Here is a 24,342-nt window from a genome sequence, read left to right as displayed (position 1 = left end):
GGCCGAAATCCTGCAAATTTGGCCTGAAACCCTGCAAATGGGGGCCCAAATCCTGCAAATTGGGGCAGAATCCCTGCGGGGGGGGCTGGGGGGGTTGGGGGGGGTGCGTGCCGCCGGGGGCAGAGGAAGGAGGCCGCAGACCGCAGGTTGTTATAGATGTATATTGTATATATGCCAATGCAATAATAAAAACAGTGCAAATACAGTTACAGTTTATAATACTCGTCCCCCCCCGGCCCCGCTCCCCCCGTGCTCAGCGCTGCCCCCCCCACGGGACCCCCCCTCCCTGCCTCCGGGGCCGCTGGTGCCGCGGGGGGGCCGAGTTTGCGTGTGTGTGAAAGGCACAGATTCGGGAGGTGGCCGCCGCCACCAGTGCATCGCCGGGGCCGGGGGGGGCCGCCGGTCCCGTGTCCCCCCCTCCCCAGCACCATTTCCCCCCCCCCCCCCCTCCCCAAACCAGCCGAGCCGAGCCGCCGGGAACCCCCCTTTTGCACGTTTCATGTCATACACACGAGGTCACACTACGAGAAGGACGTGACGACTTCCACAACACCCATGGCTAGGCGGGTTCGCTTTCCGGGTTGGTTTTTTTTTTTTTGTTTGTTTGTTTTCTTTTCTTTTTTTTTTTTTTTTCTACACAATGTACAATTTTTTTTTTTTGTATTTTTTTTTATCCTTTTTTTTTTTTTTTTTTTTTCTTTTTTTAATGTGTCAAGAAATAGCTTATATACACGAATGAGTCCTTGTTATAACATTTCGGCAGCAATATCATAAGCTAATGAAGGGTCGGGGCTGGGGGGGGGGTCGGGGAGAGGTTAGAGGAGGGACGGGTTATGCCTTTGGAGGAACCAAAAATTTAAAAAAAAAAAAAAAAAAAAAAACCAAACCAACACCCACCCCCCCCCTCAAAAAAATTAAATCCCAATAAAAGCATTTTCACAAGCGGATCTACCCCTAGCTGTAAAAGAAACGCGAACAAAAGCGGGAAAGAAATCCTTATTTCTGTATCCGGGGGGGGGGGGGAGGAAAAGGAGGATTTTCTACCGTACGTCACATCCCTGGGAGCTGGGGGGGCAGGAGGGGGGGGGCTCAAGCCAAAAAATAATAATAATAATAATAATAAAACTGTTAAACCTGCGCAGGTCACAGCCGAAGCCTCGGGGGGCTCCGGGACGGCCCCACACGGGCCCCCAGGGAGCAAGACGGGGCTCGGCATCCCCAGCCATGGTTTTTTGGGGCCTTTTTATTTTTTTTTTTTTTTTTTTTTTTGGCGGGGGGGGGGAAACTGCCTGCAGACCCCGGGGCCGAGGCGCCCGCTCCGTCCCGGCCCCATCGACCCCCCCTCCAAGAGGGGGGTGGGCAGAAAAGGGTCCCCCCGTCCCCGGGGGCGGATTTCACTTATAGCACCATGAAGTCGGCATCTTGTTCTCCATCGGTTCCCTCCGTCCGCTCCAACCCCCCCACCCCCCCGGCATTAAGTATTGCACTTGGATTTTTGTATTTTTTTTTTTTTCCACTTCTTTTTTTTTTTTTTTTTTTTTTTAATTTTATAATTTAATCTCAACCCATGCGCCCAGGTCACCTCGTACCTCTCGGTAACACCTGACGGGGGAGAATGGCACTTGAGCGAGGGACGGGGAGGGGGGCTCGACCACGTCGAAGGGCCCGGGGGGGGGGGGGGGGATGAAGGGTAAAGCCGATAAAGCAAAAATAAACCCCCAAAATAACCCAAACCTCAGGTTTATCCAAGAAGAAACGATTCGTCAAAGTGCTCCCGTGGAAGCAGGGCAATAAAAGGAGATTTGAAAAGGATCGCAGCGTCCCGGGGCAGGGGGGAGCGTGGAAGAGGGGAGCCAGCTAAACAAGATTAAAAACAAAAAAAAACCCCACAAAAATATATATATATGTATATATATATACGCCACTACGCTTCACTAGCTTCCAAAAAAAAAAATTTAAAAAAAAAAAAATCCTTTTGCCTGTGGAGGGCCCCGGGGGGGGGGTCGGGGCACCCAGCCCCCTCGGGGGTTAAGTGCTCATTGAATTGAGGGGGGATGCTGGCGGGGCGGGGGTCCCCCCCGACCGCTTGAGGGGTGGCATTTTGGGAGAGAAGGCGCCTCGTCCCCGACAGCGGGGCGGGGGGGGGGCTCCCGGGCCCCCCCACCCATCGAGCAACTCCCCACGGGCGAGCTGGCGCTTCAAAATTGCACGAGAAAATGTTAATGTCAGGGAAAAAGAATTTTTAAAAAAGGAAATTAATATAAAAAAGAAGATTTTTAAAAACAACCAGAAAACTCGCAGGAAACCCCCGGGAGCAGCAAACCCCTGCGCGGACGCTCGGGTTTGGGCAAGTTTGGGCGCCGAGGGGTCCCGGCGGAGGCGAGGGGACGGGGGGGACGCGGGGATGGCTCTGCCGGGGTCTCTCCAGCAGCCGGGGCGCGATTTCCGCTGGCTAGGGGTGCTGTCTGCAGAGGAGGAGGAGGAGGAGGAGGAGGAGGAGGGAGGGCCCGTTAGTGTGAAGGTTAAGTGCAAATAGAGCGTTTCTCAGACGACTTTCCGCGGCTTATTTCTTGCTTTGGGTTCGTTAACCGCCGGCCGGAGCCCGGGCGCCGCGCAGGGACCGCGGTGCCGTCCCCATCGTCCGCGAGAGCCGGCGGCAGGTGACGATGACCGAGAGCGGTTCCGGAGCATGCAAGAGCGCGGAGGGGAGATGATGGGGACTCACCCGCGCCCGAGGCCACCGGTCGTTCGCAGTCCGCTCTAGAGCCTGCCGAGAAGCACCGCCGGCACGTGCCACGGCGGCCGCCCGCCCGCCACGTCGGGGGCTCACCGGGCGGCATCGACGCCCCTCTGCGCCCCGCCGGGCTCCTCGGGTCGGTCAAGGGGGTTGCCAGCACCGTCCATCGACCCCGCCGGCGCCGACGCCCGCGTGCCGGTGCCGACGGGCACCGGCTCCTCACCAAACCGGGCTCCCTTCCTCCGGGGAGAGAGAGAGAGATGGGAGCTAAGGTGTCGGGATCGGCGCCTGCTGACTTCTTCTGCCGAGCCAAGGGAATTGTAGCACCCTACCGCGGACGGCGGTCCGGGCTCCAGCCCATCGCATCTCTTTGCCCCCGGTTCCCCGTGAGTCAGCATAGGCTGCCCTTTAAAAAAAATAACGGTCACTTAATGTCGAGTGGATGCCCTTACAAAGTCTCTGGAAAGGAAAAAAAGGTTTAACCATCCATTTAGCAAAGGAGGGGGGGAGGGGGGGGAAAGAAAAAAGGAAAAAAAAAATAAAAACAAAAAACCCCACAACACAATTAAAAATTCTATGCTTTGTCATTACAAAAAAATAGCATAAAACAAGCTTTAACACATGTAGAGTGCTGATTTCAAGCAGACATTGTTCTGACCTCGGGCAAAGGAAGTGACCTCTCACTGCTATAGAAAACCAAAGAAGTTAAGGTTTGGAAAAAGGACAGGTCGCTGAAGGTTTGAAATGGGTTTGTTTGTTTGTTTGTTTGTTTTTTCATTCGTTTGTTTTTTGTTTCTTTTTTTTTGTCTTTTTTCCCCGTGTACGGTAGGCACCAGTACAGGCACTGCATGCGACGGAAGTGGGGAGGAAGGGGGGGGGACGGTCAATAGGCGTTATTTCTGTCCGCTGATGGACTGCGATATAGAGCGGGGTGGGATCATATCCAAAAGGTATTCCCGCTGCCGGTCCGCCAAACTCGACGCTTTGTGGCCTCCGATCCCAGCATTCAGGTAAGCGATGTTAACACCTGGAGAGGGGAGAGAAAAGCAGGTGGGGACCCCTCCAACACCCCCCTCCGCTCGGAGGTCCCCGTTTTGTGGCCGAGCCCAGCGAGCCAGGAGGCTCCCAGCTTTTCCCTAGGAAGCCATCATTTAACCCAAACCCACCCTCCGAAATCCGCGGAGGTCTGCAGGGCCTCTGCGGCAGGGGGAAGGGAAGCATCGCGATCACCGTCAGCCTGTGCTGGTGGCCATACGCCCCCCTGCCCAAAAAATCAAACCGGGCACAGACTGACCCGTCCCGCTCTCCGTCTAGCCCCAAGCCCCGTCCTCCCCGCGCTCCGGCGTGGAGCGGGGACGTTACCTGGCATGCCGAGGAGACCGCCCGCCACGGACAGCTGGGGTGCCTGCGCAAAGTTGGAAAGCATGGAGCGGGCAGAGGTGGGGATGCCACGCTGCAAAGTGCTCTGGGGCTGCGGAGCCTGAGGAAGAGGAGAACAAAGGTGGTAGGAAGGCACCGGGATCGCCCGGCAGTCTGGAAGCAGTCGCTGACGGAGCTGCAGCCAGAGGGTGAAGAATCTGTTGTGGTTTTTGGCCGCTACGTGGAAAATACAGTTGGCAGATCGCTCTCGTAGAGATACGTAATCGGGCGGCAGAGTCCGGGGCCGTGCTGCGGGCTCCCCCGCCGGACGGCACGGGATCGACAGGGGAGGGATCCGGAGGGGAAGGGGTGGGAGAGGAGCCCAACAGCAGCTACGGTCTCTGCTGGCACGAGGAAATGGGGTGCAGGGGGCTCGGGTTAAAAGCGACCCCGCAGTCCCCAGGAAAAAGGGCAACCAGACCCCAAAGCTGCCGTAAGAGAGAAGGCAGCGGGATGCCCGCACCTCCCTCCTCGTCGGGGAGCGCTCGCTGTGCCCGCCCCGCTCCGAACTCGGAATCTGGGCTACAAGCGAGGGGACGCGCGCTCCGGCTCGGCCGGGAGCTATGGAAGCTATGGAAGAGCTCCGGGAGCGCCGGAGCTATGGAAGAACGAGCGCCGCTCACCTGCCGGAGCGTGTGGTGCCGCATGATGTTCTCCTGTTTGCTGACGCTGGAGACGGCAGGAGCTGCGGTGGGGGACAAGGCTGCCTGCTGCTGTAGCCTCTGCTCGATCTCCTGAGCGAAAGAACCAGAAGCATCCTCAGAAGCGCACGCCAGCCGATTAGACCTCGCCTCCCCGACGAGACGCAACAGGTCCAAGCCGATCCCTCCGGTGCCACGAGCAGGGCACGCCGGGGCTCACGCCGACACCGGCCGCGGTGGGTTGCGTTCCCGGAGAGGGGGGGAGCAGGTCCCTCTCCCCACGCGCCGCAATGGCTGCTTTATTTGAAAACCACTGAAAACCCAGCTGCTTTCCCGAGGTGTTACTGGAACCGCAGTCTTGCCGCAGCCAACATGAACAGCTTTTCCATCTCTGCACCCACTTGTTACAAACAGCCCAAAGACTTCTTGCTCCGCAACAGGCACGTCCCATTTGTCAACAGCCAGATTCCACTCGTATTTAGGGTTGTTTTGTTTTTTGGGTTTTTTTTACAGTTCACAAACGATGATTCCAGCTTAATTTACCCCAGGGCCTCTAAACAAGTTCTCCAACACCGATTTATCACGGGAATTTAGCAAATTCCTCCCCTCCACAGAAAAGCGAGCAGGCAGCAAGCGGTTAAGCGACTTCCCGCAAGTTCCAGGAAAGTCAGTAGCAAAACCGGGGAGGGAAGGCAGCTGTCCCCAGCCAGCCCTGGAGCTACAAATCCAGGGGGAAAACAACGCACACAGGGAGAGGAGCAGCCGCTCCAGAGTGCTCCGGACACTCAGCACCAGCATTTCGCTGTTAGAAGCTCCATGTGCCGAGCTGGGCGTCCCCATGAGCTGGGCATCCCCACGGAGAAGCCAAACTCCTCAAGCTCACGCGCGGGGAACCCCGATTGACCTACCGAAAAGCTACGCGGCTGGAGACGTGCAAAGGGAAGGGGAGCAGGGGGACCCGGAGCCTGGGGCAGGGAGCTCCAGGCTCTCCCGGAGCAAACGTGGCCCACCGGCGCAGCTCGCAGAGGGGCCGTGTACTTGCCTGCTCCTGCTGCAAAGCTTTCACGAAGGCGTTCTTCAGTCGGTTGGTGTGCTCTGCCTTCAGCGCCTTCTTCTGATTGGAAGTCATGCACTGCTCGCACAGGATCTTCCCGTTTTTCTCCTGCTTCCAGTGAGGGGTGAAGTCGGTGCGGCACTGGGCACAGACAAAGGGCTCCACACGCAGGAGGGACGCGCAGCTTTTCCCTGGGAGTCACCAAGAATGGGAGTTAGGTGGGAAAACGGGAGAGCCCCCCACTCACACCGCCTCCTCAACCCCGGGCACGACAGCAACGGGCTCCTGCGCACACCGTCGGAGCAGGAGGGAAGGTCCCAGCAAATAAATGGATTTTCAGGACAACGTCGCATCAAAGCCCAACCCCACTTGGGGCGAGAGTTCGGCATCCTGGGAGAGACACAGGAAAAATCCTGCCCCAGGGACAGAACAACCCAATGGTGCTGGGCCCAGCCCTACAAGACTATAAAAATCTGGGGGTCCTGGTGGTTGAGTCGGGTGAGCCAGCGATGCACCGCAGTTACGCCATGCTGAGCATGCACGGGACGAGCACAGGCTCGATCCCGGCCAGCTGGGAAGCGGCAACTCGGAGGGAATGGTGAGGTGGGAACTAAAACCTCCACGATCCCGCAGGGACGGGACTCCGGGTAGTCTCAGTTCCGAGGATTTTGCATCTCAGCTCCCGAACATTCATTCAGGGAAGGGCCCAGGAGACCCCTCCCCAGGTGGGCACCGCCCGACGAGCCCCAGGGCACAGACGCCGCTGCTCTGGGGCCGGCTGCAGGCTCGGCACATCAAGGCTGCCGGCCTCGCCAGACCGGCTCCGTGCCCACAGGGTCGGCACGCAGCTCCCTAGTGCCCGGGGGGGTGTGCGGGCTCTGCCCTTCCCTCTGCTGCAAGCAGCCACAACAAGAAGGAGTGGAGTTCAGGGCTGGGTAAGACCAGAAACCATTCTCTTGCAGCCTCCCAAGCTGCAGATTTTGGTGTTTTGCAAAAAAAAAAAAAAACAACAGAAAAAAAAATAGGAAACGGCATGCGGGAGCACTGTATCGCAGCGGTCAGGGAAAGCTGCAGCTCCCCGAGCTCACCTTGACTGTCGATAACGCTCTGCACCACCTCCTCCAGCCCCACCATGTAGATGAACTCGCTGTTGGCTGCGCTGGGCAAGAAATGCAGCAGGGGAGCGGGCGGCTTCGGGGGTGGGATCTCCAGCAGCGTTTTTTCCAGCTGCTTGCGCAGGGCAAGCTTGGCGGCTGCCTGGGAGTTGGCGGCGTCGTTCAGAGCACTGGGACTGGGGAGCGGAGACGACACCCTGTTCACAGTGCCAGGCTGGATGTGAGAGGCAAGGTTCATATAGATGGCTGAAGACGACGTACGCTGGCAAGGAACAGAAGAACTTGATTGCTGGAGAGGAAGAGGAGATGAGGATTAATACAGCAAATTAATACAGTCTTCGACTACGGCTCAGCCCCTAAAGTAACCTGGATGAGCCACATCGCCTTCTCACAACCCTCCCTCTGCCTGCAAATGTTCCCAAAAGGACCTGGGGAGACAGGAGCCGTGCTGGGATTCGGGAGCAGGGAGCTCGGCTCGGCCCCTACGATAACGTTGTGCCAGCGCCGAGGAGCCTCCGGTGCGCCGGAATCCACAGGAGGAGTCTTGGCGTCTGGAGCAGCCCGGGGACTTCTGCAGGTGAGGGAACGCACGCGCAGGGTCCGGCCTCAGGACCCGGCATCGGCCTCGCCGAGCGTAGGCAGCGCTGAGCGCCGCAATTCACGTGCCGGCACCATCGCTCCCTGTCGAGTTCTGCTCCTCCACCTCTTGCTTCGCTGATCTGGCAGGCGCCCAGGCAGCATCCCCGCTGCCAGATGGTGTCCGTCCCCTCCCACACAGGTGCTCCGAATGTGCCAGTTCCCTCCTCTTCCATTTCCAGCAGCTTTCTCCTGCGTCCTCCGTTCATGTGGATGCGCGGTCCCTCTGGCACGTGACGGTAGCAAAGCACAAAGACTCCTGCTGACCTGAAGATGCAGCTTTCGCAGGCTTTTGTGAGAAGAAGCCATCAGCCTGCAACCTATTTAAGCCCAGGCAGGGCTGCTGTCAGCCTTTCACCCAGCCTACCCGTTTCCCAGGGTAGGAACGCTTCCACGCATGCAAAGGGGAAAATCCCAAACAGTAACAAACCCTCTCAGCGATTCAAACGGGGTCAGCTACCACAGCCTGGGGGACACGGTTGTGTCAATCGAGAAGAACACACACAAGATCAATCAGTTTGCCCCAGTTTTCTTTTTTAAGATGGCTAACACTTCGCCGATTGGGGAAAAAAAAGGCAAAGAACCAAGCTAATCCCAAACCAGTTGTTCTAACGTAGGTCCAGGAAAATTAAGGGCAGAGCTGATCAGGGATGACTCACACTGATTTAAATAACTAGTTGATGAATTAACGCCAATGAACTTGCAACTCTTCTGTAACAATAGCTGGGGTGGTTTTTTTAATCAAACATGTAATTAGGTTTGTTTGACAGTTGTTCAGATGCAAGACTTCCAGATCATTGTGTAGCCATGTTTATAATTTACAAATTTGCACTATACTATCGTTAGGACAGATTAAATGGCTTAAGGACTGGCAACAAACCCTAAACAGAATTAACAGGGGTCGTTAACCCGGGCTCGCACACACACAGAGCATCTCAGCCAAGCGTCGCGGTCTGGGATGAGGAACAGAGACTGTCCCGCAGCGCAGGAGACGCAGCCCAGGAACCAAGGCTCTTCGCAGGCGAAAGGTTTGATGGCTTTACGCAGCACCAGTGCTTAGAACTGGAAAGCGTTATTTTTTTTTTTTCCCCTCTCCGTTTCCAGTCTTCACGGAAGTCTTTCCATTCTTCCAAAAGTAAAACAAATGGTTTTAAGCGTCCTGCTTCTCGACTGCAGGGAGTTCACTGCGCTCTTCCGGCAGAGAGCAGGGGAAGAAAAGCACACGCGAGCGAGCGCTTGCTATCGACTGCGGGAAGAGGAACCAGTCCAGCTCACAAACCAGTCACCCCGCTTCACTGGGGTGGGTCTTTGTGTCGCTGTTACAGCAGGAGGCCAGTGCTGCTCGGAGGAACCACTGCTTTGGTAGCTGGCACCTCCAAATAGGAAGTTTTAAAATTATTTATCATTTCATTCTTTCACGCAGGTCAAGGACAGCCGTCTTCGTCCACGCTTGGGATATATTTCCACCTTCAAGCTTCACTCCGACGTCTTCGTGCTGAGCTCTGAGCACCTCCGTGGCCCTCATCAGATTCGTAAAGCACCTCCTTTCCCTTCTTGCTAACCCCACCAGGCAACCGTGCCCAAAACCCAGCGACAAATTAGTAACCTACCGGTTGGTAGTTGATGGCTGGATTCATGCTTGGAGTTGTAGTGCGGATGAGGCCAGGTTTAGGAGGAACCCGCTGCCCTTGTAACTGGGCAGGGTTCGGAGCAATCACACGCTGCGACATAAGCATATGGGGCAGAGTCGTATTTGTGGCAGACCTAATGACACTGTGACCCTGTCGAGAAAGGAAAGAAGTAAATAAAAAAAAAAAGAAGGACTCGAGGCAAACCAGAATTTTTAGTTCCCTGATCAGGCTCTGCAACAGCTGAGGATTTCCACATATCTGGAACTCCAGTTAACTTCTAACGCGCGACACCGCTCAAAGAACTTAACTTTTCCTCTAATTGTCCTCTATTTGAAATAATCACGGCCATTTTGCCTAAAGGGAGGATGCCTGAAGTTAACATACTCATATTGTCTGTAGAGAGGCTGGAATTGCACCTGAGTCAAGAGAAGGGGTAGTAATCCCCTGGAGCAACCGCTTCCCAGGAGCCAGCCAGCTCACTGGGAAGAGAACAGACCTCCAGGATCTAGGCTGGGATGTTCTGGAAGGTAATTTTCAAGACACACATTCGTGGCCTAACTTTGCATTAAAAACAACCCCGTCAATTTGATCAATATGGAAAAACGCAAGGGGAAAAGAGGGGATTAAAAAAAAAAAAAAAAAAGGAGGCTGTTTGCCATCTGCATAGAGCTATTAAAACCAGAATTCACACCGGTGCCCGAGTTCAAAGTGAAACAGTTATAGGAATCCTGACTAACAGGGAGATGGGTGTTTGCCTTTGGTGCAGGAATGCAGAGGCGTGCTACAACCCTCAATCCCAGGCACTCGGAAACACGACACCGGGATTGGAAAGACCTGAGCGCAGGCTGAGCCAGGGCTTGACCTGCCCAGGCTTCTCCTAACGCTCAGCTCGCAGCAAGGTCTTCGTGTCTCTGGGCATCGCCCTCCTCCAAGGGGGGAGGACAGGTAGAAGGGCTCAATTTTTTTAGCAGAGATGATCTTAAAGCATTAAATACCTCCTGGCTGACAACCTTTTTCTCCCCCCTTCCCCCTTTCCTTTTTTTTTTTTTTTATTAGACTTGTTCTAGATGAGGTTCTTCGCTGTCACACATAAGAAAAGCTTCACAAAGACTGTGCAAACAATGCGTTTCCTCTTCTCCTAAAGCCCATTTCCTTTACCAGCCCGATCCCACTGCGAAGCCACAATAGACTTGACCCGGAATCGTTGCCATAGCAAAGAAAACAAATGCCACAAACAAAGAAGATGGTTAACGGAGGGAGTAAATGATCAGCAAGATTGAAATGAAAGTCTTTTGGCAAAAGCAGGAGAGAAAGCTACAGGCAGGCAGACACGCTGGAGGATCACCTCCATCCTCGTCCCATACACCAGCTTCCCAGCATCTGGGTTCACAACCGCGTCGCTGGGACTTTGTATGTTCCAATATATTATCAAAGAAATATAACTGACAGCCTCCTGCTGAAAGGACAAAGTCCACTTGCTGATGCTACAGAGCTTGGGGACACCCGGGGAACGCCTGGGGAGGGGTAAGAGCGTGCCCCAAGGTGGCAAGGGACCCCAAGCCCTGCAGCAGAGCTGGACCAAGCCCCAGGAAAGAAATCCCCATCGCCCGTCAGCGTCAGCACCCCGCTCCACAGGCACATGCCGCGTGCCCTCCTTCCAGTGAGCTCATACCGTTGGCTTCTTGTTTACCCGTGCAACATTAAACAATTGTGTCATCTAGAATTGGCATTCTTCAGCGCGCAGGCAGAAAGGTAGCAGCGTCAGACAGCGCCCTGCTCTGCCTATAGCGCTTTCCCAAAGAAGGTAAACATTTCAATTCCCTGTTTCGCTTGCATTTTTCTTCACCCTCTTCCTCTGACCGTTCTGCACCGTTTCAAAAAGCAGCTCTGCTGACCGGCCATTCCTGCGGGTACGTGAAAATGAGCAGTTTTCTCCCTGCAGCCCCAGAACTTGTATTCCCAAGCAGCAGACAACTTTCTTCAGGGCCACCACATCTAAATTCAGCTCCTTCCACCTCACACGACCCAAATCGTCGGCTGGACTAAACTTCAGACTTCCCTGCTGAAAAATCTGCCACTTCTGAAGCAGCAGAGCACCCAGACCTCCCGACAACTGGAGCACATCATGCAAGGGGCCGAGAGCTGGGACAGGCACGAAGTGTTACGGGGATGGCTCAGTCACCACTGCCCAGCTTCAGAGATGACCTCGCCTGCAGAGAGAACTTCCCAGACCAACTGTGGGACACCAGACTGTTCTACTGATGGTGCTGAGACCTGCCAGCATTTATCTGCCTCTTGGAAAAAGCATCTCAGTCAGGCAGAGACAACCGTGCAGCGTCGCGTGTGCACCAAGCAAAACCATAGTCTTTTGCACAGAAAACGGGTGTCAGGAAGGCTCACCTGTAATGTCCTTAAGTTCTGAGGCTCAACCCCCTGAGCTCCAGGCCTGGAGGGAAGCTTGGACAGTCCCTGCTGTCCCACGTGAGCAGGAGATGGCTGGACAATAGACGCTGCGTTCTGGACAACTGGAGTCTAGATTGAGAGAAAATGAAAAGGAAAGGTTTGGAAAGGAAATCCATCGACAGACCCGACGTGGACCAAGCCTCATCGACGCTACATCAAATACTAACACTTCAGAGCTGCACAGATTTATCTTCCCAGCTGGCCCTGAGGGCAGCACGCTAAGTAGGATGGGCTGTGGATTTGCTACAGACACACTTTGGTAAGAAATATCACACAGGAGGACAAATGTGGAGTAAAGGAAGGTCCAAGAGCAGAGCAAGTCTTTGTGTTTGCCCGCTAGCAGGCTTCTGTGAGGCCCAGCACCTTCCCCTTATCCCACCCAGCCCCAAAGGATGCTGCCCAGAGCTTCACCTTCTGTACCACATTCTCCTTTTGCAGCTGACTTTGCCTCAGTTTCTTCAGCAACACAAGCCTGGCCTCCTCCAGCCGTAGCTCATCCCGAAGCTGCTTGATCAGCTGCTGTCGCTCCTCTATGCTTTTACCCTACAAAGAGGCAGAAAATCAGTCAAAACTCAAACAGCTGAAACCTGCTGCCTGTGCCTTGGTGGCAAGAGAGTGTGAGGAAGCTTTAATACAAGCAAGAATTTGTACCACAGATAACCAAGGATGCAAGAGCTGGATCGTTACACCCAGAAGTTACCACATTGCTCAGAAACCCCCTTAGCTCCCAAATCCTTCAGAAAAGCAGAACCCCCCTGCAGCAGAACGGCTCTCCGCTGGAGCAGCCGCCTGGGACAGCCGGGAAACCCCTTACCTTAAACATTTCAAGATTTGCTGCCTTAAGCCTTTCCTCCATACGAGAGCTGGAACGGGGACTGGATGCCTCATTATCGGAGAGGACAATTATATCTGGCGAAGGGGTTAATCGTCCCCTGTCCTGGTCACTGCGTAACAGAAGGGGGGGGGGGGGGAAAAAAAAAAGAGAAAAAGACTGAGCCACAACACCGAGACATCGGCAGCAAATCTGGGAGCGGGACAACCCCACCACCACCACCACGGACGCGAACCGGAGCTCGGCACTGCTCTCCACGCCTGCAGAGCTGACGAACACCAGCGGACTGCCAGCTTTAGGACAGAAGCATCCTCTGCTCGCAGGAGGGAAGAGACTCGTTCAAAAACGTTTTCTTCCCCAGGGTGAAAGGTGGGTTGTTTTAAGCGCAACGTAAGCAGACACGTGATGCAAACCCTATCTGCGAGAGGACCGGTCGGGTGTTAATAATGAGCCATATAGTAACTAAACAGGGAGACACGACCGTAGCCAGGTGCTGAGATGAGAGGGAACAGGGGTAGATACTCCGGCCTGGTATTGTTCATACTTACTCAGGAAGATCACCACGATGCTGGAGATGAGAATGGGCTAAGTCCCCCAGTTAACAGAAAAAACAGTAAAAACAGTTAACAGTAAAAACTCCAAGCCTATCTCGATACAAATCTATTTTAAAAGGTCACTCCATAAAGGAAAATCTGAATAAATACCCTGCGTAGAGTCAAAAGATCCAATTGAACTGAGACCTAGAAATCAGTAAACGAAAGGAGCAGCAACGACAACAGCCCGTCACTGGGGGGAAAAAAAAAATTAAAAAAAAAAAAAATCAGTACTATAATCCAGCAGTATCCACGCACCGCACCGTTCGTGGTGGCATCATTCAGAGTAGGGAGACACTAATAAAAGCCCTTTGCTATCACCAATGTAATGTAATGATGCTTGGAGAGCCTTGGAAAAATGCGAAATAGTCCAGCGTGAAGCAGCACGAGCACTGCGGTTATAAAGGTGCCGGACGTGCTGCCAGCGAGGCAGACAGACTTATCGCTCTCAGACTCCCTGGAAGGTCTTTGCTGTGAGGCTGCGTGGGGGGGAAGGAGACACACAGATTTATCTTATCCAAAACTTTTAGCTTTGAACATGCCGGAGGAAGCATGGAACCAAATCCCAGCTCCCAGGCTTGGCCGCTCCAAGGACGGTGGATCCGGAGAGGATGCTCGGAGCGGGACGCTGGCTCGCAGGGGGTTTTGCCTTCGGCGGCTTCGTCTCCCCAACGTTACAGCTGCTTTCGTGGGCATTTCAAAGCAGTAGTGCTGCGTAGCTGCCCCCTTCTCCAGCTGTTGCACATCTACTGCAAACCTCATCGATCATGGAGTCTGCAAGTCACTCTTCAGCTGGAGAAATGCCCCCAGCAGCTTGGCTCCAAACCATAAAAAAAAAAAAAAAAAAATAAAAAAGAAGAAATCAAAGCCGTGAAAGCTCTCAGCTGAGCCCAAAAGCACCAAAACATGGCTCTGCGTGGTATTTGTGGGCGCATTATTTCAGCGCCCTTAATAACCTCTTTGTGGGCCGTCACACACTTAAGGTGTCACATGAACGCGGTATCTGCTGATCAACAGATAGCCTGTTCTTGCGGATCTCCTTTCAGCACCCCACAGATGCTGCGTGTGGGACCCAAACCAGGGGTTTTCCAGCTGCTGCTCTCTCTCCAGAGCGGAGGAGGAGGTTTCTCAGGTCGCTGGTGGCAGGAGGGTTTCCAGCTGAGGCTGAGTTTGTGGTCTGTCCCAGCAGCGTGGTCAGCAGAGAAGGTCCAGAGCATCCTACCGAGGTAAAGTCAGCCTGAGCCGGTCCAGGCGAACCAAGCTGCATCCAAGGAGTTTTATATTTAGCTGGCCAAGAGCAAGAGCTGCTTTTGGATGAGTCTTCAACAGCTCTTGAGCGGCCCATCGCCCTCCCATGGCATTTTATCTGGCTTCTGCTGCGAGCAACCCATGGCGCCCATCTCCAAACTATCCGTTAGGGCACGTCCATACACGAAACCGCTCGGGAATAAACACGTCCTCGCGACGAAGCAGGGATCCTGGGTCAACTCGCAGCCACCATTCCCCAACAGAGTTTCAAATGTCAACAAATACTGTGATGACCAAGCGTTTGGGTAGGAGGCTCTCCAGCATGCACAGGATCGCACGTCAAAAATAAAACACATCAGGCTTCAGCTGAAGGTCCCTTCCCCCATCAGCATCAGGGCTGCTCGCACGGACCCCGCAGGCACCAAAACCACGTCCCTTATTTTGCTGCAAGCCTCTAGATGCACTTGCTTTGAGTAACAGCATCCCAAACTCTCGGACCAGAGAGACTGAAGGCAATCGAGCATTGAGCACAACAGCTTTTCTTGCTCCTCTCGCATCCTTGGCCACATCTCGGGCACACCCGGAGTAATAAAGCATCGGATTTGGGTTCAGAATTTTCCTAAACACGGGCTGTCATTATGGCTGCTGGTGATTATTTTGCACAAGCATCCAGATATGTCCAGGCTGTTTTATTTACATTCCATCAGGGTGAAAAAAGCAAAGCCAGCGTCAAAACCAGACAGGGGAAAACAGGGCCATCTGCAAAGAATTGCTGAATATGTCAGGGTTGTTTTATTTACTTTTGTCAAGGGAAGAGCATAATTACAACAAAACTACTGGAAGAAGAGCTACGCCGAGGGCGCAGGAGGCAGGCAGAGGTGACAAGACGTGGAGCAGGTTCCCAAGCCAACTCCAGCTTAGTGACCCCTTATCAGCTGGGTAGGAAAATTAAACACCCCCAGCCTTATTCCTCTTGCCAGAGACATTTTTCGCACTCAATTATTTCAAAACTCGTAGCAGAATTTTCCTACCTCTTTTTAGGGCTGATTTCTTTTCAATCACAGTTAGCGATTCAAGTGTCCGCATCCAATGCTGGTACCTAACTGGATTCCCCGCGTCTTACACAATATTCAAGCAACTCAGCTGAGCACGCAGCCCTCCGCAGTGCCCGACACTCACCTGCCGGCTCTTCGGGGAGAAGACGACCTGCACAGTAACTTACCCAGAGCCGTGGTTATTCCTACAGCATTTAACACCTCAAGAGCTTAAACCCATTTGCCAACTGCCTGAGTATTACCCATGTTGTCTCACCCACAGGGCTTTTTAGGAGAATCGCACTTTTCAGAGGTGCAACACCCCAATGATGCGCTCGGAGCAGGACACAAGTAAACCCCGGGTACCTACAAAGGGTGTTGCTCGTATCCGAATGCTCCCATGAGCGCAGATGTCGTGGTTTAGCCCCAGCCGGCAACTAAGCACCACGCAGCCGCTCGCTCACTCCCCCTCGGTGGGGTGGGGGAGAGAATCGGAAGAGCAAAAGTAAGAAAACTTGAGGGTTGAGATAAAGACAGTTTAATAGGGAAAGCAAAAGCCGCGCACGCAAGCAAAGCAAAGCAAGGAATTCATTCACCCCTTCCCATGGGCGGGCAGGCAGGTGTTCAGCCATCTCCAGGAAAGCAGGGCTCCATCACGCATAACGGTTACATGGGAAGACAAACGCCATCGCTCCAAATGTACCCCCCTTCCTTCTTCTTCCCCAGCTTTATATACTGAGCATGACGCCATATGGTATGGAATAGCCCTTTGGTCAGTTTGGATCAACTGTCCTGGCTGTGGCCCCTCCCAGCTTCTTCTGCACCTGGCAGAGCATGGGAAGCTGAAAAGTCCTTGACCAGTGCAGCAACAACTAAAACATCTCTGTATTATCAACACTGTCTTCAGCACAAATCCAAAACATAGCCCCTGATAGAACCCTGTGGTACACAATAATAACGTCTCTGCCTCACCGCATGCAGTTCTTCAGATTTTACGGGAAGCTGAACCAGCGGCAGAGGTGACCGGGCAGATTTAAGCCACATATATTGTCATTAAAGAAAAATAATCCAGGTGGTTTTCTCCTTCCCACCTCTGGCACTCCAGGTCTGTTCACCACTTTGGATGCTCTGCACGCCAGGGTGTGAGAGGTAAGAAAGTGCCTGTGAAGGCATTAATCTTTATAATATTTATTATACTGACAGCACCCAGAAGGGACTTGAAGCGTTGAGATCCCCTGCCTTCAAACCCCCCATCCATCACCCGGTCACCAGCCCTTGTGGGACAGGAGCCCCCCAGAAGAGCAGGGAGCACCCCCTCATTATCCAAAAGCCACCACCGACACAAAAAGACCCCGATATGACGCATCAACGAAGACAAACAATCCCGGTTTTGCTGAATCACGATCCCAGTTCCTCAATGAAGAGGGAGAGTGAAAACAGAAAACGTTGGCAACACGCACCCCGTCACGAAGAGGGCTCACCCTGCCCTCGAACCTTCCAGCTGAAGCGGCCAAACTTCCCGTACGTCCACACGCAAAGACGTACTCAACCAGTTGGGACACCAGCATCTATCTCCTGGCCCGTGAATGCAGCTCCTGTCGTTGCAGGCTGAAGCTTTGCACAGGAATTACCACCGCCTCCTTCATAGAATCATTAAGGTTGGAAAAGACCTCTAAGATCATCTAGTCCAACCATCAAACACGCTTCAACTGCAAATACCTGGTTCCTGAGGAAGGTGCGGTCACTCATCTGAAGCACCAAGAAAACATAGACTCATAGAATGGTTTGGGTTGGAAGGGACCTTCAAAGGCCACCTCTTCCACCCCCCGCCGTGACAGGGCCATCTTCCACCAGATCAGGTTGCCCAGAGCCCCGTCCAACCTGACCTTGAACATTTCCAGGGACGGGGCATCCACCACCTCTCCGGGCAACCTGGGCAAGCGTCTCACCAGCCTCAGCATAAACAATTTCTTCCTTACATCTAGTCTGAATCTCCCCTCTTTTAGTTTAAAACCATCACCCCTTGTCCTGTCACTACAGGCCCTACCAAAAAGTCCGTCCCCATCTTTCTTATAAGCACCGAAAGGAGCAGTAAGGTCTCCCCGGAGCCTTCTCTTCTCCAGGCTGAACCCCCCCAGCTCTCCCAGCCCGTCCTCACAGCAGAGCTGTTCCAGCCCTCAGACCATTTTCGTGTCCCTCCTCTGGACCCGCTCCCACAGGTCCACGTCTCTCCTGTGCTGAGGACCCCCGAGCTGGACGCAGCGCCCCGGGGGGGTCTCACCGGAGCGGGGTCGAGGGGCAGAATCCCCTCCCTCGCCCTGCTGGCCACGCTGCTGGTGATGCAGCCCAGGAGACGGTTGGCTTGCTGGGCTGCCAGTGCCCATCGCCAGCTCATGCCCAGCTTTTCACCCACCAAAACATCACGGGAAGATCTAAGCACTTTTGCACCTACTTAAAACAGGGCTCCTCCGTTCTGCTCCTCAGCCTGTTAGCCAAGCCTGCGCTGGCTTGGTATCCAAATTAAGCCAAAAATCAAAATCGTTAACATTTGTTTCCTTCTCTGTCCCAACAAAGCTGAAATAAGAACAGAGGCGGGATGCACCGGTGCTGCGCAGCACATGGGACGGGCTCTCACGTGCGACCCTCCAACTCCCCCACGCAGAACCTGGCTGCAGGTGTTGGCTGCGGAAATGGAGTTGCAGGAGTTCCCCGATGATAAAAATCAGGTGCGTGCACGCTGCACATACTGAGAGCGTGAAGAATGCCAAAGCTTCTCCTGGAAAGCAGGCACAGCTCACCAGCACTCAATCGCTCAGGCAACTGCTTCTCACGAGCAGTCTCAGGCTCAGCAAGAAAAAACATTTATTTCTTCCTCGCAGAGGCACTAGCCTGGCCAGGGTCAGGTTTGAGAGCGACTGCCCGTGCCACTTGCATCAGATCTGGCCTCCAGCTAAAGAAAGGTCTTCTGCCACCACTTTTTTAGGTGCTAATAAAAAGTCCTGGCTGGAGGGGAAACCCTCCTCCTCCTTCGCGCACACCGGCAGGGTCTGCTCTGCCAGCCACCCGACAGTTGTAGCTTATAATACTAAACGTACGGATGGAGGAAGAAACAAAATCCATCTGGTTTTGGAGTGGAATAAGAAGGGCAGCAGAAGCAAAAACAATGAAAGAATAAGTGCTGAATGCCTTCCAGAGAAACTCTCCTGGGAGAGCAGGCTCCGCTCCTCGGCGTTCAGCCAAAGGGACCTCGCAGACACCGGGAAGACTCCCCCGGGCCCCCAGGACCGCAAAACGTCAATTTAATTTCTGACTTGGGTTCTCACATCTGGCAGAGCACAGGATTAACAACAGGCAAGCTACAGACTCTAGTCGTTTAGCACCTACCTTCTCCTTGCACTCATATCCACCGGCTCATCGTTAATGTTTTCCTTCCCTGGCCTCCCTGCAGTCCTGCCATCCCCATGGGGCCTAAGGCTCCCATTCAGCTTTTCTTCATAGACTTTCACACCATCCTGTTTCACCGGGAGCTCGTGGGGCACCTCAATGCCCGAGAGGTCTTTCCTCTTCAGCAGTGCCAGCATCTTCAGGCGCTCCATCGCCTCATGTCCTTCCATTTTCAATCTCTTTGCCAGGACATCATCCCGATCATCTGCTTGGTCCAAGCTCCGTTTCAAGAGGTTCAGGCGCAGAGCATCTTCCGTCATTCTGTCCATCCTGCGGGACAGAGGTTGACATAAGGACACAATCAGTATCACGACAAACAGAAAACGGTTGCGGCAGACCCGGCTTAATTCCCCCAGGGCCGGCGGGGACCTCCGAGCCCAGCCTCCCCCCTCGGGGAGCACCGACCTCCCACGCGCCTGCATGCGGTGACCTGCCGGCAGCAGTGCTGCCCGCTTTTAGTCCCGATCCTAAACCAGCCAGGCGGGGAGTTTCCCAAGCAGAAGGAACCGCACGCACCCGATGGGCGAGAGCACCCCGAAGCCCTTGAGAAGGAGGGCACAATCCCTCATTCAGCATTAAAACACTGCCGTCTGTGACTTGACAAGATTTACTAGAAAGGGGAGCTGGAAAATACTCGAGTTGTCCAGGGACACAAAGAGGGCAGCTCAGCTCCTTCCCACACTACGTGTGCCCAGCCTTAGTTTTTGTAAGGCTTCATTCACAGGCTTCGTGCCCTTTTTTTTTTTTTCCTGAGGAGACCCGAGGCATGGCCCGAGCCCTCTGCTATCAGTACGAATGCCGCGGCATGCCAAGTTTGGTAGCGAGCTTCCAAAATACAGAAAATCCCCTACCGTGTGGGCTTTTCTGCTCTTCCTATGCTTTTGGGCAAAGTTGCCCTTTTAGTCGGCGAGGAACGCGAGGCACCTTCTCACTCAAGGGATGAAGGCACGCACAAGAGCATCCCCACCCACGCTTGCTCTCCATCTTCCCTGGCCGACCTCCTGCCTCTCCTCCAGGTGCAAAAATGCCCCGTGGCAAACAGATGCAGTAAAAAAAGGGGGAAGGAGCCGCAGAGCCCATCCCAACCTCATCTCTCTGCTCCCAGACTGATAAGAAACCAGCTACAACAAAAAAAAAAGCCAAGGGAGCTCCACCTGAAAACAAGGAAAGACCAGCTCGGTGAGGTCTTTACCTACCGACACGCAGACCGGGGCTGGGGACGATGACAAACCACCAGGGAGTAAGTCAGAATTAAAACGTGGCCGTCTCAAGAACGCCGATAACTTTTTTCGCTCCGCACGCCACCAGCTCACAGGGGCTCGTTAATAAGGTCTGCGTGCTCCGAGCTGAAAGATGAGGCCAAAGCGGCTGAATCTCAGGCACTTCTGCTCCTCCACGCTCGCTTCAGGTGGAGCTTCCTAAACTTGGCTCCAAGTCACTCACGAGATAAAGCTTCGCCGAGCCAAATTTCTGCCAGGAAAACGTTCTGGCTCAGTTTTAAATCCCCTATAATTACACATCTTCCAAAGTACAGCTGTCACACAAGTTCAACTACAGCATCAATATGGTTTCGAGGGTACGAACCGTGCTCGAGAAACCTTACTCTTAAAAAAAGGGGTGCAGTCGTGGCAGGCAGCAAGAAAACAAATGCAAATCTGCAATGCAACAGAAAAAAAGTCCGACCAAGCCTCTGGCACAGTCTGATCTCAAAGAGACTGCCATGTTCAAGGTGAGCACCTTAGACTTCTTTCTACTTGACAGTCTCGTCTCTCTGCAGGAAAATGCACGTCTACTGCAACCAAATATAGAAAGGCAAGCACGGGCAAGCCAAGGAAGACACATGAAATGCTGCTCTCCACCCCCATCCCTAAGAAGTGACCCCAGGTTAAATTGAAGCTGTGAGTGGCGATGGGTTATTTAAGACACCATGGGATAGCGAGAAGCCTCACCGCACCCAGCGCTGCGGTCTGGATCCGGCTGCTGGGAAAGCGCCGAGCTCCAATTAACTCAGCCATGAAAGGGCCTCCACGGCTGCTTCCTCCACTTCATACTCTTGGGAGATGAAAGAAAGCGAGGAGGAGGAGGGAGAAGTCCAGATACCTGGCAGACAAAGGCTGACGCATGGGGAGGGAGCACAGGCACTTTCTAACCAGCCGTCGCTTCGGTGTTTGCTAGAGGACACGTTAAAAAAGCATCCCTAGATAGTGGTACCCACCCACGGTGCGGTCAAGTCATCCTGCAGGTTCCCCCCTACTGGGAAGTCACTTTGTCCCTCTGAAACGAGCTCCACACGGAAACGTAAACTGAACATATCGCTTAAAAAAAAACCCAAACAACACACACCGAGCACAGGAGAGCTGGTGCCACCTTGACTGATAAGCAATCTGAAGCAATTTCACTGAATTATGTCTTGGTACTCAAAAACCTTGTGCTGCTTCATGCACGTGGATACTTCACGTCATGTGTTCTGACAACAAGACAAACGCAGCTGTAATATTGCTGGCAAGCAGAAAAATAAAACAATACTAGAGCGCACAAAGGAGGTTCAGCCTTCCTGAGCGCACAGTGGTCTTCTGGCCTTCAGAAGGGTAGTGAGATGTACCTGCGCGAGGAAAACCATCAGAACGTTGTAAAAATTTGGCCGTTATAAAAAATATGAAAGGTGACATCCGCACCTCAAGGTGCCACATCCAGCAAACCTGGCACGGACAAAAAAAAGCAAAGTACCCAAAGGGAGAGTTGCTGGGCTCTGATGAGGTTTCAGATCGAGCCATACCCCTTCGCAGGCAGTTATTTAAGCAAGGTAAAGCACCGCCATGAAACGTGAGCGGAGTTGTGTGTTTCCTTTAAAGACCCATGGCAGTCACCGTCCCTTTGAACTGCTACATGGGAAAAGAGAAGAAATTACCTGCTAGTAACTGCTGGTTCAGAGCCGGGCTGCCTCTCTGCACCCGCGAGCAGAAGGAAGCTGTAAAGCCCCGTCTGCAGGCACGCAGGTGATGAGGAGCGTTATCGCCATGCTCCGATCGGAGTCAGAGCATGAAACAAAGCCAGCGACGGAGGCACCGGCAGGATCTGTGCCAAGCGATGGAGTCAGCAGCAGCCAGGGTTCACCATCACCAAGACCACAAAGGAGACACAGCAGCGGTACGAAAGGAAAACAAACCTTTTGCTCGGCCTCTCTGCAAGACAGAAGGTCTCCTTCTGCCTCCCCTTCCCTGCAGAAAGCCCAGAGACCTACCGGGTCCATCACCAAACTGGGTTTTTGGATGTCCCTCACCTACACAGACCCATCTTGCTCCATCGCGCGGCACCACAGCATCCCTGTGATTTTCCAGCTTTGCCCTCACCCGCTAGCACAGAGCTGGAGCACGAGCAGTTTGTTTTTTGAAAAGTTAAGGAAACGCCATCTTGGGATGCAGAAGAGGAACGCACCGGGTCAGGAAATCAAGGTCTTGGCCAACAAACACCGAGGAAACAACACACCAGCCTCCAGGACTCGATGGCCACCAGTCAGCGAGATTTCGGGCAGCATCATTTAGCACATCCACTTGTTGCTGGTGGGAAGGACTGAGCAGACCATGAATGAAAGCCCTGCTTGCAGAGACGCGAGTAGATGGTATCTGAAGGGTTTCAAAATGCCCTCCCCTTTAACGTAAGTGGCTTCGGTACTAGAAACAAATCAAAAGCACTGTTATCAGAAACAGGTACCACAACTATTTAATCCTTTCAAGAGGAGGCTTTCCAGGCTTGCTAAGGAGCACACGCTTTCAGCCAGATTCAATAAAAATTAAATTAGGCTTCAGATTCTTTGTTGAATGGGGCCCTTCAGCGTTAACACTCAGCTGCGAGGAGGGGGAAGGGGAGGGGAAAAACTGCGGCTTTACTGGGAGCCCTGGGAATTTCCAGAGCACCTCGACTGCAGAACTGGGCAAGCCAGGGGAGAGCACTCGACTTCATCCAAAAATCAGCAGAAAAGAGCAGAAATTCTTTCAACCAGGGGCTATTCAGCGGGTCTGAAGGTCAGACAGTCAGGAACTTCAGTACTGGCCCTGCTCTGTGTCACAGTAACCCAAACGAAGAGCAGAGATTAAACGTCTCCGGTTTGACTCATGAACAAGGACTGGCTGCGGAGCATCTCCTCTTTATCAGTAATCTGGGATTATAAACTAAGCAAGAGCAGACTTCCCCCCCACCCCCCTCTGAATTTTAGCCACTTTTCAGAAGAAACCGGCCTCGTTAATCAGACAGTAATGTTAAATGGATGCACACTGAGCGATGCCGTTCAGCTGCACCAGACGATACGGGTCTGCTCAAGTCACACCTGAAGGACGGGAGGCAACGGGCACGACGGCACAGCTTCACCGACACGGCATCGCAAACCAGATTATCCTGCCTCGCCTCCCTCCAGCAAAGCCCTCCCGGAGATGCGGCACATCCCAGGAAGCAGGCTCTCCCTCTCGCTTCCCTAAGGAATTTTATTTAAAAAAAAAAAAAAAAAATTGATACAAAATTCTCAAATGGTGGCAAAATCCCCCAGGGGAAAACAAGAGAGCTATAAAACATGTTTTGTTTCCCACTTGATACAGACTGTAATTATCTCCAGTTGCAGCTCTGTAGGTGAGCAAGCTTTCCTGACTACCTAAAAAAAAAAAAAAGCTGGTGTCAGTTTAGAGCCAACATTTAAGAGGCTCCCAGGGAGAAGGAGGCCAGAAGAGGAGAGGGGACACCCTGCTCAGCGCCCGCGACGCAGGGACGTGGGGCGGTCCGGGAGATGAAACGCAGCATCGTCAGCAAGGCTGGAACGGCCGCATCTTCCCCGTTCTGATGCTGGAGGAAAAATGCCTTCTAGGAATCCCAGCAAAACTTCTGCAGCCGAGCCGGAGAACCCACAGCACCTAGCTGCCATGGGAGCATCGTCCTTGTGCTCTACTGATGGTAACTCCCCGATATTTCAGGCTCACCTTCATTTTTGGTTCATAAAGTCCCCGCGGACGACACCACGGGCGCTTTGTTGCGTGCGGAAACGCAAGAGCATCGCAGCCCGGTGCCCGTCTGTGCCGATGCAGCACCGTCAGGGGCAAGGCAGTCATTAGCTTCAGCATCATGTGCTCCTCTATATGTTCCTTTAGCTTTAGGCGGTTTCACTTCTCCGGTGCTCGAAAGACAGGTTTGCCGTTCCCAGACAAACAAAGCAGCAGCCCAAGTTTCCATTTATATTTGATACAGCACCCACAAGGGAAAAAAAATAAAAAAAAATCCAACACAACTATTTTAAAAGCTGGAACAAGTAGTTGGCCAACAATAAGTTGGGCCAAAAAAATTAATATTGTACTGGAGAAGCAAGTATATCTAGGGACTAGATACAGCTGGTTCTTAACGTGCAGCCTGTACAGATAAATATCCTTCTGAGATCCACCTGATGAAGGTGGGACCAAGCAACCAAAATTTGGCAGCATCAGCAGAATTTCAACTCGAGTTTATTCAGGGAAGTC

General features: G+C 53.3%; 1 protein-coding gene across 3 annotated transcripts in view; it reads right to left on the bottom strand.

Annotated features, from left to right (window-relative positions):
• Positions 1-3,486: 3,486 nt before the first annotated feature.
• Positions 3,487-24,342, bottom strand: part of GATAD2B (GATA zinc finger domain containing 2B) — a 41,499-nt gene continuing 20,643 nt past the window's right edge. For all 3 annotated transcript variants that reach the window (XM_075524703.1, XM_075524704.1, XM_075524706.1), the window contains exons 2-11: positions 18,788-19,117; positions 12,511-12,640; positions 12,108-12,239; positions 11,634-11,765; positions 9,213-9,383; positions 6,940-7,255; positions 5,840-6,042; positions 4,780-4,890; positions 4,100-4,217; positions 3,487-3,764 (exon numbers count right to left, since the gene is read on the bottom strand). In XM_075524703.1, the coding sequence (XP_075380818.1) occupies positions 3,631-3,764; positions 4,100-4,217; positions 4,780-4,890; positions 5,840-6,042; positions 6,940-7,255; positions 9,213-9,383; positions 11,634-11,765; positions 12,108-12,239; positions 12,511-12,640; positions 18,788-19,116 (1,776 nt within the window). In that variant the 5' untranslated portion in view covers position 19,117 and the 3' untranslated portion in view covers positions 3,487-3,630. The remainder of the gene's footprint in view (positions 3,765-4,099; positions 4,218-4,779; positions 4,891-5,839; positions 6,043-6,939; positions 7,256-9,212; positions 9,384-11,633; positions 11,766-12,107; positions 12,240-12,510; positions 12,641-18,787; positions 19,118-24,342) is intronic.

This window comes from Mycteria americana, chromosome 25 (genome assembly GCF_035582795.1).
Source record: "Mycteria americana isolate JAX WOST 10 ecotype Jacksonville Zoo and Gardens chromosome 25, USCA_MyAme_1.0, whole genome shotgun sequence".
Taxonomy (NCBI): domain Eukaryota; kingdom Metazoa; phylum Chordata; class Aves; order Ciconiiformes; family Ciconiidae; genus Mycteria; species Mycteria americana.
This window is presented reverse-complemented; position numbering and strand designations above follow the sequence as displayed.